Source organism: Pristis pectinata, chromosome 3 (genome assembly GCF_009764475.1).
Source record: "Pristis pectinata isolate sPriPec2 chromosome 3, sPriPec2.1.pri, whole genome shotgun sequence".
NCBI lineage: Eukaryota > Metazoa > Chordata > Chondrichthyes > Rhinopristiformes > Pristidae > Pristis > Pristis pectinata.
In genome coordinates, this window is record NC_067407.1 from 67179031 (window position 1) to 67197315 (window position 18285).

General features: G+C 43.1%; 1 protein-coding gene across 4 annotated transcripts in view; it reads right to left on the reverse strand.

Annotated features, from left to right (window-relative positions):
* LOC127568134 (roquin-1-like) overlaps nt 1-18285 on the reverse strand; it is a 103003-nt gene that overhangs the window by 53855 nt on the left and 30863 nt on the right. For all 4 annotated transcript variants that reach the window (XM_052011502.1, XM_052011499.1, XM_052011500.1 and 1 more), the window contains 2 exons: nt 9454-9780; nt 4408-4528 (listed from right to left, as the gene is read on the reverse strand). In XM_052011502.1, the coding sequence (XP_051867462.1) occupies nt 4408-4528; nt 9454-9684 (352 nt within the window). In that variant the 5' untranslated portion in view covers nt 9685-9780. The remainder of the gene's footprint in view (nt 1-4407; nt 4529-9453; nt 9781-18285) is intronic.

Sequence of the window (18285 nt, forward strand, 5' to 3'; positions counted from 1 at the left end):
CAAGGGAAATTAGAATTTCTGGGTCATTATTATGCTGCAATGCAGCATTGCACTGGATGTGACTGCACCAGAGAGGGTGCCGAGGAGATTCGCCAGGATGTCAGCTGGGACAGAACGTTTCAGTTATGAGGAGGGGTTGGACAGATTGGGTGCATGTTCCTTGGAGCGGAGGATGCTGAGGGGAGACCCAATAGAGTTAAACAAAATTATAAGGGGCAAAGATAAGGCTAGATAGTAGGAAACTTATTCCAATGACAGATAAGACCAGAGGGCATAGGTTTAAGGTGAGGTTTACAAGGGATCTGAGGAAGAGTTTTTTCACTTAGCGAGTGGCTGCAATCTGGAACACACTGCCTGAGGGGGTGGTGGAGGCAGGGACTCTCACAACATTTAAGAAGCATCTGGATGAGCACTTGAATGGCCAAGACAAGAGAAATTTACAGACAAAGTGCTGGTAAAGTTGCATTAGTAGAGATAGGTATTGAAGGTCAGCATTGACATGATGGGCCAAAGGGCCTGTTTCTGTGCTGGTTCTGTGAGATCAAGGTGCAGAGTCACACAAGGCAAGGCAAATCTGTACTTACTGAGTAATATCTAAATGGCTTTCTAAATGGCTAGTCATAAAGTAATGATTTGTTCAGTTGAGATGATACTGCATCTACTGACAGTCGTCACATGGATGATTTGTATGGGGACAAGGTGGGGCGTGTTGGAAGGAGGTTTTGACATGTAGTCACTGCTTGAGTGCAGGAAGTGCAGTGACAAATGTGTGAACCCAAACAGCAGTGTGGTGCTGACCAGACGATTGCTTTTTCATCTCGAGTGAGGGATAAACTTTGGTCAGGCAATGGCAAAATCTCCCATGCTCGGTTTCAGTTTAGATCCACTTGACAGGCCTTATCTTTATCACCCAACAATGCAGCAATCACTCAGCATTACACAAAGCATCAACAGATATTTAGGCCCAAGTCTCTGGACTCAGCTGCAAGAGCGCTACAACCAAGCCATACGCTGATTTGAAGTTGTGGTCTAATTTGATGTATGTTACTCTTAAAATTAAACAGTCTGTCATGCACACTGACTTTCCCCAACTGAGCTATAGACAGAATCTCCACCACTAACAATATATTCCAAGCTTGAATTTTAAACCCTAAACTGTTGTCAGATAAAAAAAAAATCAACAGAACTTGATCAGTGAAAGATATGCACTGCTTGTTTTGTGGTGGGTTACATCCCCTTAAAAAATGCCTGGATCTGGAGCAGGAAGAGAGTCTGGTGCAGAAAAAATACAATTAACAGCAGGTAGAGACAGATATTGGCTACATTTCCTGGTTGCATTTCTTATCGAGTATTTAGGACTCATAATGAATAAAATTATTTTGAACAGATTATACTGTTAAATGACTAAAGTCAGCTGCCATTATTCTCTGTGTTTTCGTTAATTTGTTGTTTGGTGGCAATTTGAACAAAAATTATACCACTCTAACATTACTTCTTCATTTGTGACTAAAAATATCAAACTGGGTAGAAATGGTTAAATTGATATTCACATTAAGCGACCTAGAGAAGTAGGTTGGATGCCCAGTCTGATCCTCTATGTAAATATTGTGTACCACATTATGATGGTCATCGGTGAAGCAGCTGAAGATGGTTGGGAAGTCCTGGGGCAGAGATGACTGACCTTCTACACCACAGCCACCCTCTTTTGGACTGGTACGACTTGTACTAGAAGTGAATTTTCCCCTGACCAGTTTTATCAAAGCTCCTAGATGTTCAGTTAAATGCTGTCTTGTTATCAAGGGAAGGTCATTCCCTTCTGGTCTCTAAAAGTCTGCTCTTTTTTGAGGTTCAAAGCCAGGTCCTGACACAAGTCCAACAGAACTTCAGCGGAATAGGATGTTGGTGAGTAAGCACCCGAGATAGCCCTTTAACCAACTCCTTCCATTTACTAATAGTTGACAGCAGACTGATGAGTCAGACCGGAGATATGTCCTTTTTTTTTTTGAGTACAGGACATCCATTGGCAATTTTCCCATTGTAGGCTAGAAGTCAATGTTAAAGCTGTTCTGCAGTAACAAGAGGGACAGCTAATTCTGGAACAATGGTCTTGAGGCCAGCTGTTGGCTCATTATTGGGTTTAGTAGCCTTATGGTATCCAGAGCTTTCAGCTGTTCATTTATTTTGCATGGTATGAATCAAATTTGCTTAATAATTGTTTCTGTGATGGTGGAGATCCCAGGAGACAGCTAAGGTAGATTTTGGGTATTTTTGATCAAAAGTGCCTTTCTGGTGTGGCATTGTTATGTTACTTGAGGAATGATATTGAGGAAAAGGCCAAACTATACCAGGTAATGATTTTCCAACATCTCCAGGTTAGGAAGCTTGCACAAAGGGTTTGAGTCATATCTGGACTTCACAGCTGCAAACATTGGTTTTTATTACGATGAAAACACATTGACCTAAAACTATTTCTAGCATTTTGTTTTTATTTTAGATTTTCAGAATCTGCACCTTTGGTGTTTTATATTTGGTTCCAGTTGGGCAGATAGGAGTCACAGTATGCACAGATTCCTTTCTACTTCCTGCAGTTTATAAATTAGTCAGTCATGATAGAAAAATACACGGCACAAATATTGTTTCGTAGAACAGTACAGCATAGGAACAGGCCCTTCGGCCCAGGATATCTGTGCCAACTGTGATACCAAATTAAACTAAACCTCTCTGCCTACACATGATCCATGTCCCTCCATTCCCTGCATGTTGATGTGCCTGCCTAAATGCCTCCTAAACAATACTATCATATCTGCTTCCGTCACTATCCCTGGCAGCCCGTTTCAGGCACCTATCTCTCACTATGTAAAAATAAACTTACCCCACACATCTCCTTTAAACATCCCCCCCACCTTAAACCTATTCCTGTAGTATTTCTGAGATGTCCACCATTTTCAGAAAACAGGGTTCAGCCCCCTCTGTTACTGGAGTCCTCACCCACATCTCTATTTCCCCCACTTCTGCTCTGACCCCATACTTCCAACCAAGCAAAACAGGGAAAGAGTTCCCCTGGCCCTCACCTACCACCACCAGCCTATGCATCCCAGCACATCATCTTTGCAACTTCCGGCAGCTACAACATAATCCCACCACCAGCCACATCTTTCGCTTCCCCCCCCTTTCCGTTTTTCACAGGAGTCACTCTCTCTGTGACTGTAAGAAGTGTAACACCTGTCCCTACACCTCCTCACTCACCACCATCCAGGGTCTTAAACAGTCCTTCCAGGTGAGGTAGACATTCAGCCTTACTTACTACATCCTCTACATTGGGGAGACCAGAGCAGACTGGGCGGCCGCTTCACCAAGTACCTGGCTCCGTCCGCAGTGGCCGCCTGGATCTCCCAATTACAAGTAATTTTAATTCTCCTCCCCACTCCCACACCGACATGTCTGTCCTCTGTCTCCTCGAGTGCCAGGGTGAGGCTAAACAGAAATTAGAGGAACAGCACCTCACATTCCGCCTGGGTAGTTTACAACCTGGTAAAACTGCTCCCCCTCTGTCCCTTTTCTCTCTCCTCCTGATCTACCCAGTTCTTCCTAAACTCATCCCAGCCTCCACTACCCTGTTTCTTTCCCCAGAAACACTAACAATCTATTTCTCTCCATACTGTGTGCATTCACCCTATGTCCTTCATGATTTTATACACCTCTATAAGGTCATCTGTCTCCAAGGAATAAAGTCCCAGCCTGTCCAACCTCTCCCTATAACTCAAGCCCTAGAGTCCTGGCAACTTCTTCGAATTCTGTCATCGTTCACCCCCTTCCTGACTCTATTCCACAGAACCATCAGCTTTAATGTGTCCATCCTGTTGGTGGGAAAGCACGTATGGGACATCGGCTCAGAGGTTTATTTCTGTGAATATGACAATGTCAGGGCTCAGTTAGTTGACTACAGAGGGAAAGATCTCCAGTTTAGATACACCACCAGATGTTTGTAAAAACATCTTTGCAAGAGTGAAAGGCTACACCTTGGTACATGTTATTTTGTAATATAAACCACCAAGCATAGTAGATTCAATGCCAGTTTGTTACACCATCACAGGTATCAATGATTTTCCACATATATCCTTCAATTAGATGCAAGCCAGTGACAACCTCTGGGCCATTTGTTATTTGGTGAGTTACACTACTCAAGCCTCTCAATAACATTCCACCCTGCATCTCATTCCCAGCTTTTTAAACCACTGCCGTGCCCAATGGCTTGCGGGAACCTAGGCGGGAGATGTCTAGGATATCCTGTTCAGGGGTTATCCTATATATAAACCATGTAAAGCAATTGATTAGCGCTTATAACATTCCCAAAGAGATGTCAGACAGTAATTGCTCTGTTAAAATGTTCTTGAGAGTAGCTCGTACCTCTGGTGCTGCTAAGTGGTTTGAGGTATAGGGCCAGTTCCTCCACACATTTCTTTGCTTCCTCATAGTGTTTGGTATTTTCTGCTCCAGTACACAGGGTGACAGGCTGTGGCTCTGGAATCTGCACACAATCAGAGCACAAAAACAGGCTGACTGCATATGATTATTACTATGACAAAAATATCCTCATATATTTCATAATATATAACAGATACTTCGCACTTTATACTTAATATAAGCCAACATAATGTAAACAATGTAATGGTTAATGCTAGAGTTAATGTTACTAGCTTAGGGCAGCACTTGGACAGACAGTTTTAAACACGTTGGGTCTCCTGTACACTCATCACTGAAAACATCTTGTATTTGTTAGTTTATTTCACATCTTTAGCTGATCCCAAAGCACTTTAAGAATGTAGAAAATAGAAATGGGGGTTCTCCACTACTTCTGGGAGGTTTTGTGCATCTTTTGTGAGGACAGACAAAGAATATTTGTTTAATTTCTCTGCCATTTCTTCATTCCCCAAAATAATTTCTCCTAACTCAGTTAGTAAGGGATCAACATTAACTTTTCCCTGAGCATCCAACTGAACAATGTAGAAAATAATAAATGTAACAACACAGGAGACATTAATTGTGCTCATGTAGTAAATATGAGCTTCAGAACACCCAACAGGCATATCTCCATAAACTCAGCAGAATTCTCCAGAAAAGAAGTTTCAAATTCCCCGGAAAGAGATAAGAGAAAGAGTGAGAAGGTACAGTTATAACTACTTCAGTTCATATTTTGTCTTTGTTTTGACAGTATCAGCCATGGTTTAGCGGTTAGCATTCTCTCCTTGAGTCAGAAGATTGTAGGTTCAATGATCATCTCCAGAAATTGGAGCACATAATCAAGGATCACACTTCAATACAGTGTAATCACTGCATCATTGGAGAGGCAGCGATGAGAGAGCGCTTGCTATCAGAGGGGCTGTCATTCAGATGTGATTTTAAACCAAGACCCCAGTTGCCTTCTCAGGTGAATGCAAAATCTTACTACAAAGACCCCAGATGTTAACTCCAATGTCCTGGACAGCATTTATCTATCAACCACCATCACTACAAGAGGCTAATTAATCATCATTGCATTCTTGTTAGTGGAAGCTTGCTATGTGCAAATTGGCTGCTCTGCTTCATACATGAAACACTTAGAAGCTGTAAAATATTATATTTAAAATAAGCTGTAAAATATAGTGCAAAATGCACTATATAAAAATGCATCTTTTCTATTGTTCTCTCTGCTCTTGACCATCTTGTTACTTTCAGGTGTGATCTGGCAGGAGGGCCACTGCTTTGGAAATACAACAATTTTTTATTAGAAGGTGCCAGCTCAGTTCCCCAAACAGTGCTGTGATAATAAGCCCCAACACCTCGTGTTAAGCTGAGTTCAGTGATATCATCAGGACACTGGTTGTGGGTATTATTACTGTTTTCATGGTTGAAGATTTTTACTCCTTGGTATTGGCCGGTGACCCTCTTCAGGAGTGGGAGTGTGTGGATCCAGCTGGGAACAGGATTGTGTCTGGCTTCAATCCACCCTGATATTCACCACTTATGGCACCAACTTCGATGAGGCTCAGAAGGACGGGCCTCCTGTGGGAACTGTGCAAACACCATCCCCACCCTACGAGAGCTGAACCAAAATTAGAACTGGAAAGTCCCAGAGTCAGACAGCAGAGGAGGAGTGGTTACTTGCTGGTGTCAAGCCCTCAAAGGTTTCCAATCAGTCGCACTATTCCTCACTGCAAATATAACTTTTTAAAATATTTTACATTTCTCTTTTAAAGTTACTATGGAAATCACTTAGACAACTCTTTCAGGCAAAATATTTCAATTCACTACCATTTGCTTTGGCAAAGTAATTCTCAATGCTTCATTAGCTTAATTTTTGGCAATTAGCTTGAATCTGTGCCTTCTAGTTATGCAGCAGGCCAGGCAGCATCTGTGGAGAAAAGCAGGCGGTCAACGTTTTGGGCAGGACCCTTCCTGATCCGAAACCTTGACCGCCTGCTTTTCTCCATGGATGCTGCCTGGGCTTGCTGAGTTCCTCCAGCATCATCGTGTTTCATCTAGATTCCAGTATCTACAGTCCTTTGTTTCCCTTCTGGTTATTGGCTGTCCTACCAGAGGAAACAAGTTCTTCACCCTTTCTATCAAATCCCTCATTATTTTGAACCTCCTTGCTTTTGCAACAGCGTCCAGTAACTGAACTCCTTCATCCCTGCAAACACGTGGGGAAATCAGAACCGTCCCTAAGGCATTGTAGAGGGATAGGTAACAGATCGCAACACCTTAGCTTCATACTATATCAGTAAGAAGAGCCCAATAAAGCCTTCTTGTTCTCTAAATAATCGTTTACCTTTCATAGCTCATCACCCCTAATCTCTTCTGTTAATGTGAAGGATATTTTCCGTCCTTGAAGTCAGCAGCAGTAATGCCAAATCTTCCAGCAGTTCTTCAAAGTCACAAGTACAATTAGTGCATCACCTTGTATTTGGTTAGGGGACATAGTCACTCACATCTTCCCAGGATCAGCAGGAGAACAGTGTTAATAAGTGGGAACAACCTGCACTTAGCAGTGAATGAAAACTCCACCTCCAGCAGAGGAAGGGGGGGGGGGGGGGGGGGGAGGCGGGTGAGCGGGTGGTGGTGTTACACACCCTGGGACCTGCTGTACCCAGCACTCTGATGGCCTGAAGAGACTGTCACGAAAGGGATAATTTATAGGGTGATTTTCCTGAGGTGTTTAAGGTGATTACAGTAGAGAGTTTTGTAAGAAACCCTTTCCTCTCATTGAAGGTGTGGTGATAATTGTATGAGGAGTACAGAGCAAATGACATTAACATTGGAGGTTGTGCCCTTGATATATTTAGGGTATTAAGAGATAAGATAAGATTTCTTTATTAGTACATCAAAACACACAGTGAAATGCATCTTTTGTGTGGAGTGTTCTGCAGGCAGCCCGCAAGTGTCGCCACGCTTCCGGCGCCAACATAGCATGCCCACAACTTCCTAACCCATACGTCTTTGGAACGTGGGAGGAAACCGGAGCAACCGGAGGAAACCCACACGGACACGGGGAGAACATACAAACTCCTTACAGACAGTGGCCGGAATTGAAGCCGGGTCGCTGGCACTGTAAAGCATTACACTAATTGCTATCGTGCCTGCCCTGCACGGAGATCTGGAACTAGAGGATAAATGAAATTAAGGTTACACGTTAACAATGATTTAAGCGAATGGACAGAGGCATACAGGGGCAAGGGGTTTAAAGGAGATGAGAGGTAAATGGTAATTTGTCTAAGCTTCCTTTGGTCAGCTGTAAAAACAGTTGGTAAGTATAGAGGCTGACTCTCTGCACGTGTTCTGCCAACAAGAAAAGGAAGAGAGGGTGGTGTGGGGAGATCTCAGGAGAGTCAGTGGTCACTGAACGGACTACATGAAGTGCTGTTCTAGGGAGAGGAGTAAACAGGGGCCTATCCCTCCAATGACTCAGCCGCTGCAGTTCCGAAAATAACAACTCCTACAGGCATTCAGATGACACACGCGTGGACTCTCCTCCTACAGCCCTCTGCACTATGTGCGGCAGGATAACACACTGCGCAAGCATCTCACCCTTGGCTCTATTTCCACCCCCACTGTGACTTGAGCTCTCCTATTCCACTTCAGCCTTGCTTTACACACACCATAAGCCCGTGAGTCATAAGCCTGATATGACCTCCTGATGTCGAGAGGGCCATGCAACCTTCAACAGATCTCTGCACAGTATGCTTGGAGCAATCCATACAGAAAGGTGCTATTCATCATAAGGGAAGTGTGAACTGATAAGTGTATTACACAATGAAACCTATTTGAACAGGGAGTTACAAGTGAAACTAAAATATAAATTTGCATTCACACAGCACCTTTCACAACCTCCAGACAAGCTAAAACCCTTCAGAAGTTCTGAGTTGGCTGTTTCCTGAACTACCGTAGTGACAGTAATTCAGGAAGCAAGGCAGCCAATTTGCACACAGCAAACAGCACACACAGTACCCCAAAAATGTTTTGTCTGTTAAAGGATAAATACTGGTCAGATATCATACCACTGTTCCTCTTTGAATTATAATCATGTTCTTCATGCCTACTTCCAATGTATTACACCATTATGCAGCACTTCCTCAGTACTGCACAGAATCTCAGCCTTCATTTTCTGTTCAGATCTCTGCAGTGGATCTTGAACACAACATCTTCTGACTCAGAGGCATGGATCTTGCCAACTGAGTCCATTGACACATTTATGCATTCCACAGTGTTACAACTACTGTATGTACTGAGTAATATGTTGAACAAAACCTATTGTGTTTTACAGGGATTGGCAAATATGTTACAATGGGTGTTACAGGGATTTAACAACATCATGCAGGGACCCAGGGCTGAACACTACATCAGGCAGCAAGTCGTGGGGACTGATTAATATGTTATACACTGAGATTTGGGGACACAGTATGATACAAAGTGTGATGCAGAGTCCGAACAGATGTTGTACAGGGAAACCAAATAATTGAATAAGGTGTTTTGCTGGAAGGCGTAAAGATTGAATGTTCTACAGGAGGGGAAAGTGGCCTGGTTCAGTTTGGATGATTGAAATAAGACACAAGGTCAGTGAGTTCTGACTATTGAGAAGAAAACCATTGCTGGCAGCTTGTAAGTAGGCTCCAGCCTGGAGTCCCCAACAACTAAACACTAATCTACAGGACACTGCTGCAACCAAACTCAGGAGAAGAGCATACATTTTCAACTTTTGATTTAACACATTTGTTAGAAAAGCTCTGGTAATGGGGAAAAATTGTTAGTCTCTGCTCCTCCAATGGGGTAAACGAGCAGCAGGAGAAGGTGGTGCTAAGTGAAGCAACACATAAGTGGTGGTGAGAGGCTACGACAAAACCTCATAGAATATGTCCAATCAGATTAAGTGACCTTATCTGTTAACTTATGGACTTGAAAATGGAGAGGAATTCTTACCTGGGCTCCCACCAGCTGTAACAAAGCGGAGTTCACAGGTAACATGTCTATGTCTGTGTTGATAGTGGTTTGATCGAAAGGACAAGCCTTGCGATGGAGCTTGTTGAGACACATCTTACAGACCGTGTGTCCACAGCCTAGGCTGATGGGCTTGCGAATGTTCTCATCGAAGGTCTGGCAGCAGATTGGGCAGGAGAGGAAGTCTGTCCATTGTGGAGCCTGCACAGGCATTGTGGCAGTGAGCAAATAGGGACGTCCCAGAGGAGTCAGGTTGTCAGTAATAGGGAGTCATCATCGTTGTCTCAGGCTCATTGTGCATTATACCATCTGCAATCAAAGAGAAATTGGTCAAATTGTGTTACAATTGGGTAGTCTGTGGCTGACTTTGTGCATGAGCCCAAGTATGTGGCAATGTGCGTGCTCACACACAGGCACCTACATGTATATACACAGAAAAATTTGCACAAGGACACATTTATTTCCCCCTAATTATCCCTTAACCCATATTCAAAAATTTGCTTAGCGAGAAGGCCAGGGAAAAGCCAAATCCAAAGGGCACAGAACAAATAGGTCTGCCAAGGACAAGACCATGGAATTCTATGGTGATTTTAAAACCATCTAGGATTCAGAATAGAGTTACCAATAGACCAAAGTGGTACCCAACATCCTGAATCGGACTTTCCTATGTGCTTTTGTAAGAGACGTCAACTTTCCAGTAAAGCCACAAAGTCCAAGGGGGTCGGCCAGACATTTCCAGGACAGCCACAACTCCTTAAAACGATCTAGGATCAGATTAGGCTCAGAGAGTGGATTGTACCTCGGACAAGGGAACAAAGGCCAGAGACCAGGGTACAGTACTGGTGGGAATGGGTCTGTCATTGTATAACACAGGGTATAGCACTGGTGGGGACAGGTCTGTCACTGAATAACACTGAAGTACAGTCCCGGTGGAACAATATAATGATAAATATAATGTATAATAAATATAATGGGAAATATAATGCATTATATCTAAATCCTTTTCCTCTTTCAATTATTTAGTAGCAGAGGTTAAAGTGGGTAAGTACAGGATATGGGTCGGAGTACCTCAAGAAAGGGGCTGAAGCCATGCTTGTGATACAACCCTATCGGTTAGAAATTAAAGTTGCATTCAATCCTGGCTGTACTGTGCTTGCTTGGAAGATGAAATTATGATCCTTAAGCTTGTACTGAGCTGTACCGGAACAATGCAAGAGGCCAGGACAGCAAGATACGGGTGGGAGCGGTGGGGAGAAATGACAGGCAGCAGGAATTGCCTGGCTCCATCTGGAAGGAGCTCATCTGTCCCGTTACATGGTCTCTTCTCTGCGGTGGGTGGAGAGTGAACAGAGATTAGAGATGTGAGTGCTATCAAATGTGCAACACTGAATATACAGGCTTCCTTAACTCGCATTCAAAAACGAACACTGGAAAACATACTAAGCAGTACCTCCATTTGCCGGAAGAATTATCTGATGCACGTAAAGTGCATTCAAATCAATAATTACTTTTGTCATGGGGCACAATGCTGAAGAAGTAGTTTATGCACATTCCAAAGTTGTACAGCAGAGAAATAGGCCATTCAGCCCACTACACCCATGACGATCTTTTCCCATTGGCCCTCATTAAGACCGTTTCCTTCTATGCCTTGCCTATTCAAGTGTCTGTCTAAACATCTCTTAAACATGGTGATTGTATCTGATTCCACCACCTTCTCTGGCAGCAAGTTCCAAATATCAACTAGTCTGTGTAAAAAAAAATTACCCCTCAAATCCCCTTTAAAATTCCTTCCTCTCACCTTAAATCTATGCCCTCTTTTGTGTTTGACACCCCTACCATAGGTAAAAAATTCTGACTATTTACCCCTATGCCTCTCATAATTTTTATATACAGGCTGTCCCTAGGTAATGAACTGGTTTCATATTTACAGACATCCATAAGTTGATTTTGTCTGCAACTTGGAAAATACACAAAAATCACTTGATACGGTAACCAAATCTCCACAGCATTGTAATGAATGGCTTCAAAAGCACATACAACTAACAAGGAATAACAATGACTAAAAATGGAGAGGGAGAGAGGAAACTAGAAACTTTGCAGTGGAAACTAGAGGAAACTAGTTTGCCGTTTGTAAGACATACATACAGTATGCATGTATTAGACTTTTCAATTTAATAATATTATTGGAGCTCATTCATATGTGGGGGTGTCCATAAGTTGGGCACTTGTAACCCAGGGGCCTATCAGCCTTCTTCACTCTAGGGAAAACAAACCCAACCTGTCCAATCTCTCTCCATAACTAAAGTCCTCCAATCCAGCAACATCTTGGTGAACCTCCTTTGCATTTTCTCCAGCACAACCCACATCCTTCCTATGACAAAAACAGAAAATGCTGGAAGTACTCCGCAGGTCAGGCTGCATCTGTGGCAAGAGAAAAAGAGTCAATGTTTCAGGTCAGAAACCCTTTGTCAGACCGTCAGAACATCGGAATGTCTCATAAAGAGTCTCCGACCTGGAATGTTGACCCTTTCTCATTCCACAGATTCTGCCTAACCTGCTAGATATTTCTGGCACTTTCAGTTTTTGTTTTAGGTTCCCAGCATCTGCAATTGTTTTGGTCCCCTTTAAATCTTTCTCTTCTCACCTTCATCTTCTGTGACTATCTACCCTATCCATGCCCCTCATGATTTTATAAACTTCTATAAGGTAACCCCTCAGCCTCCTTTGCACCAAGGAAAATAGACCCAGCCTATCCAATCCCTTCTCATAACTCGAGCTCTCCAGCCTTTGTGAATCCTTTCTGCACCCTCTCCAGCTTAATCACACCCTTCCTATCGTGTGATGACCAAAATTGCACACAATATTCCCAAGTATGGTCTAACCAATGTTCTGTATGACTGTAACATGATATCCCAATTATTGTACAGCCAATGAAGGCAAGCATGCCTCATGCCTTCTTCACCACCCTGTGTTGCCATTTTTAGGAAACTATGCACTTGGACCCAATGTCCCTATTCAACAATATTCCTAAAGGCCCTGTGATTCACTGTGTATGTCCTGCACAGGTTTAACTTACCAAAATGCAACACCTAGCACTTGTCTGGTTTCAATTCCATCTGCCATTCCTCCACCCACTTTCCCAATTGACCAATATCCCCTTAGACAACCTCCTTCACTGTCCACAAAACCACCAATTTTGGTGTCATCTGCAAACTTACTAATCATGCCACTTACATTCTTATCCAAATCATTAATATATATATAACAACAGGGGACCCAGCACTGATCCCAGTGGCATACCACTGGTACAAAGCAACCCTCCACTACCACCCTCTGCCTCCTTCCACCAAGCCAACTTTATATCCAATCAGCCAGCTCACTTTGGATCCCATGTGTTTGATAACCCTCCGGACCAGCCTACCATGCACGACCTTGATGAAGTCCATGCAGACAATATCCACAGCCCAGTCCACATCAATGCTCTCGGTCAGCTCTTCAAAAAAACTCGATCAAATTCGTGATTCATGATTTCCCACGCATAAAGCCATGCTGACTATCCCTGATCTATATATCCTTCCTCATTATTCACGACACCACCAACTTTCTTATTGTCCACAAACTTACAAATCATACTTCCTACATTCAGGGCCAAGTAGCTAATATCACAAACTAGGGTCCCAGCAGCAATCCCTGCAGTACACCACTGGACACAGTAAAGCACTCTTGCACCACTACCTTCTGTTGGATCCTAAACTACCAAGGTAGTTTAGGATCCAACAGCCAGCTCATCTCAGATCCCATGTCCTTTAACCTTCTGGACCAGCCCACCATGCAGGAAGTCAAATGCCTTACTAAAGTCCATACGGATAATGCCACCACCATGCCTTCATTAATCTTCTTAGTTACCTCCTCAAAAAACTCAATTATATTAATGAGGCAGGATTTCCCCACACAAAGCCATGCAGATCATCTCTGATAAACCCTTGCTTTTCCAAATGTGCACAAATCCTATCCCATACAACTTTCTTCAATAATTTCTCCACCGCTGACACAAGACTCGCAAGCCTGTAGTTACCCAGCTTATCCCTACTGCCCTTCTTAGATAAAGGAACAACATTAGCTATCCTCCAATCTTTTAGTACCTCACCTGTGGCTAACAAAGGTGAAAAAAATCTGTCAGGGCTGCAGGAATCTCCTCCCTTGCTTTCCATTGATAACCCCTGGGGTATTATCAACTCTTACATATCCCATGACATTTAACACCTTTTTCTTAATATTGACCTGATCCAGATTATCCACATACCCCTCCCTGAACTCACTATCTGCATGTCCTTCTCCTTGGTGAAGAGTACTCATTTCAGGTCTTGCCCACATACCCTGGCTCCACACAAAATTACACCTAAGGGACCCATGTTTTCCCTGACTACCCTCTTGTTCCTGATATATTTACAGCAGGTCAAATTGTTGGTTTATTCATTAAACCTGAGGCAGGATACACCCTTAAATAGGATGCACTTAGATTGTTGGCATTTGGCTTAAAGCGGTGTCCATCAGCGTTTCCACTGGCACTATTACCAGTGCTGCATCTTTACCACATAGCACCCTGAGTATCATATAGAGTCCTATTCACCCATCACCTGAGTTCTCGTTGATATATACTGGTTCCCAGGAAGTGAAGCTTTAAACTTTATCCATGTTTGCCCCATGTTTTTGCCCCTTCTGGTCTCTCTAATCCCCTGGTGGGCTGAAGGGCCTGTTCCTGTGCTATACTGTTCCATGTTCTAAAAAATGGCACATCCCCCAAAACAGAAAAGGGAAACTGCAACAAAGATATCATAAGTTAAAAACTTTGATTAATCATTCTGGGAAAAGTCAATGGCATGAAGATTGGCAAGGCTGAAGATCTTAAATACGTGGACACTGTTGAGGTAAAGAAATTCAGGCTAGCAGTGAGACTGGCCGATGAGACTGTTCACCAGCTGTGTGAGGCCTGATACTTTAACGAGGATCTGGAGAAAAGCGCCAATTGTTGCACCGATGATGCCAGGTAAAGAATCCCCTAGATCCAAACAGCTGTTAGTCAATTTTCTTCCTTTACCATCTCTACAACTCCCTCAAAGACCTTCACAGCTTTCTGAATATGTAACAACCAGAACTGGTTGCAATACCCCAGTCGTGACCTAACCAAAGCTTTATAAAGATTCTGTACAACTTCTGTTTTTGTTCTCAATATAGAATATTAGAGGACTGAGATTCTATATGCTTTGCTAACTGCTCTCTCAATGTATCCTGCCACTTTCAAACATCTTTATGCATGACATATGTTGAATGGCTGATCCATCTCAACTTCTCCTGAAATCCCCAACATTAGAAGCCACGTAATTCGATGCACTCCTTGTGATAGCAGTGGATACAGTGAAGGTTATTTGACCTGACACCACTCAAGACCTGCTCTTCAGGACTAACCACTGCTCTGCCAAAGTGATCTGGTATAGTTACAACATTGGCATCTACTTACAGCATGGAAAATTGTTCAGGAATGTCCTATTCATCAAAAATATGACACAACCAAATCAGCCAGTTAACACTCTACTATCAACTATCACCATTCGGCCCCTCACATGACGGCTGATCTTTTACCTCAATGCCACATTTCTATAATAACCCCACACTCTGTGATTGCCTTAATCTCTGTTTTGAATAAGCATATGAGCCTGTGCAGCGCTTTTGAGTGGAGAACTCAAAAGATTCACTACCCTCTGGGTGAAGAAATTTCTTCTCATCTCTGTCTTGAATGGTTGAACCCCTGCTTGGAGACTGTGACCCTTGTTTCTACACACCCAAGCTGGGGAAACATCATTACTGTTGAGACCCATAATTTCATTCTTTCTAACTTCAGTAAAAGTCCACCCTGCTGAATTACTCATAGGACAATGTCCCCTCTCATATCAGGAATCAACCTGGTGACTCTCTGCTCCACTCTCTATTGTTCTTTGGGTAAGGAAACCAGACCTGCACTGCCCTATGCCAGCTAAATCAAACCAGGGTGCTATGTATTTGACGTGTGTCTTTATTCTTGTATTCAAGTACTCTTGCCATGAAGGTCGTTACATATCATGTGCCTTCCTATACTCGCATGTTAACTTTCAGTGATCTACGTACAGGGACATCTAGGTTTCTCCGAATACCAAAATTTTTCAATCTCTCACCACTTAGAAAATACTCTGCTTTTCCATTTTTTTCTACTAAAGCAGAGAACTTTACATTTTTCCACATTATATTCTATCTGCCAAGCCATTCCCATTCACTTAGTCTTGATCCAAACATGAACCAAAGAACTGAATTGCAGAGGTAAAATGGACTGCCAAAGACATCAAGGCAGCATCTGACTGTGTGTGGCATCAAACAGTGCTCGTAAAATCAAGTCACTGGACACCAAAAAAAACACTTCAGTGGTTGGAGACATACCTCACACAAAAATAGATATTGTGGTTATCAGAAGTCAATCATTGCAGCCCTTCAATGGAATGCACTGCCTGGGGTGGTGGTGGAGGCAGGTACATTGGTCAAATTCAAGAGATTACTAGATAAGCATATGGAGGAATTTAAAATAGAGGGATATGTGGGAGGAAGGGGCTAGATAGTCTTAGGCGAGGTTTAAAGGTCGGCACAACATTGTGGGCCGAAGGGCCTGTATTGTGCTGTACTGTTCTATGATTCAACATCACATGGGATTTCCTCAGGGTAAAGTCCTAGGCTCAACCATCTTCAGCTGCTTCATCAATGACCTTCCTTCCATCACAAGGTCAGAAGTGGGGATATAAAAGACTGCAGATGCTGGAATCTGGAACAACACACAAGAGGTTGAAGGAACTCAGTGGATCAGGCAGCATCTAATTGGGGGGGGGGACAGTCAACATTTCAGTTTGAGACGCTTCATCCGAATAAAAGCAGGGATGTTCAGTGATGATCAGAGTTTCAGTTTCATTCTTAGCCCCTTAGCAAATGAAATGGCCTATGCTTGAAAGCAGTAACACTTAGCCAACATTCAGGCATAGACTGGTAAGTGGCAAGTAACATTCCCACTACAGAAATGTGAGAGCCTAACCACCCACCTTTGATAATCAATGGCATTATCATGGTCAGTTCTCCCAGCATCAACATCTTGGTAGTTAGCATTGTCCAGAGGCACAACTGGACCATTCACATCACTAGAAACAAGAGGCTGCAAATACTGGAATCTCACGCAAAAGACAAGATTCCAGCAGCTCAGTTTTTGCAGCCATATAAATAGAGGTTACAATAACAGATCAGAGACTGGATAATGCTGTGGCAAATGATCACCTGCTGATGTTTTTGGTAGTGTGATGGAATGATCCTCAGTTGCTTGGACAAGTTCAGCTCAAAAACCTTCAAGATGCTCAAAATTATTCAGGACAAATAGCCTGCTTGATTGGCATCGTATCAACCACCCTAAACATTCATTCTCTCTACCAATGGTGCACAGTGGTACAGTGTGCATCTTCTATAGAATGCACTGTTACTATGTGGATAGACAACCCCAACACCACTTCCCAAACTTGTGATCTCTACTACCCAGAAGGACAAAGGCAGCAGGTGCATGGGAATACCATGACTTACAGGATTCCAAGTTCCTGCAGATTCTAAAATTCCACACAACCTTGACATGGAAAGTTATTACCCGTCCTTCACCGTTGCTGGGTCCAGATCCTGGCACTCACTATCCAACAGCAACTGTGAGAGCACCTTCAACAGAATACCTGCAGCCCTTCAGGAACATTAACACAGACAGATCATGGCATCCATATACCAGCAGACCAAGTGCTACCTTCGCAAACTGAGTACAGCTTCCACATACTGAAATGAGCTTTCCCACACTGACACAAAACCATTTGCAGCCTCCATACATTAATAATGGACCAACATCTATTCAACATACCTAGAACTGACCACACTCAATACAGATGAACAAGGGGACGAGCACATGGGACAGAAAACAGGAACTATTGAGAACATGGAACCAATCACTGCCTTCACGCAAGAGCACAGCCCTTACATTAGTACAGGACTGAGCACATCAACACGGGACCAGGCATACTCACACCAATATGGGACTGAGCACATCTTTCACATTGGACCTTGGACTGAAGCAACAAATACAGGACTAAACACAGTCTATATGGACATTAACACAAAGGCAGTTCCCACACCGAATATAACCTCTCAACACTAACATTAGGTCAAGCACAGTCCAAAACAGGTGGAGCACAGGACCAAGCACAGCCTTCACATGCTAACACGGCATCGAGCAGTTTCTACACATAAACAGGAACTGAGCAAAGTGTGGACATAAATGCAGCTTAGAGCATACTAATACATGCAAACTCAGGAATGAACACAGCTCTGACACACAAACAAGGTAAATGCACAGTCCCAGTTTCAAATACAAGACCAAGCATCACATAATCAGACACAAAGCTGGGCATGCATACAAACTCTAGTGAAAACAACCCAGTCACATGGATACAAATACAAGGACAAGCACAGCCTCTCACCCCACCACCCCCTCAAACACATACACAGAACTAATAATCAAAAGCTGCAGTGTAGCAACAGCATCATTGCCCTCTACCTCAATCCAACCCCTGCCTCATATATACAGTAGATTTGTACTTCAGCTAATCTTGCAATGTAAAGTGGGTGTCAATGCTGTGGTCCTTAGTACTTCCACTTACAAGGGCAGGAGAGTTGGCAATAGTCATTCACAGGCTTGGTTAACAAAGACTTTTCTAT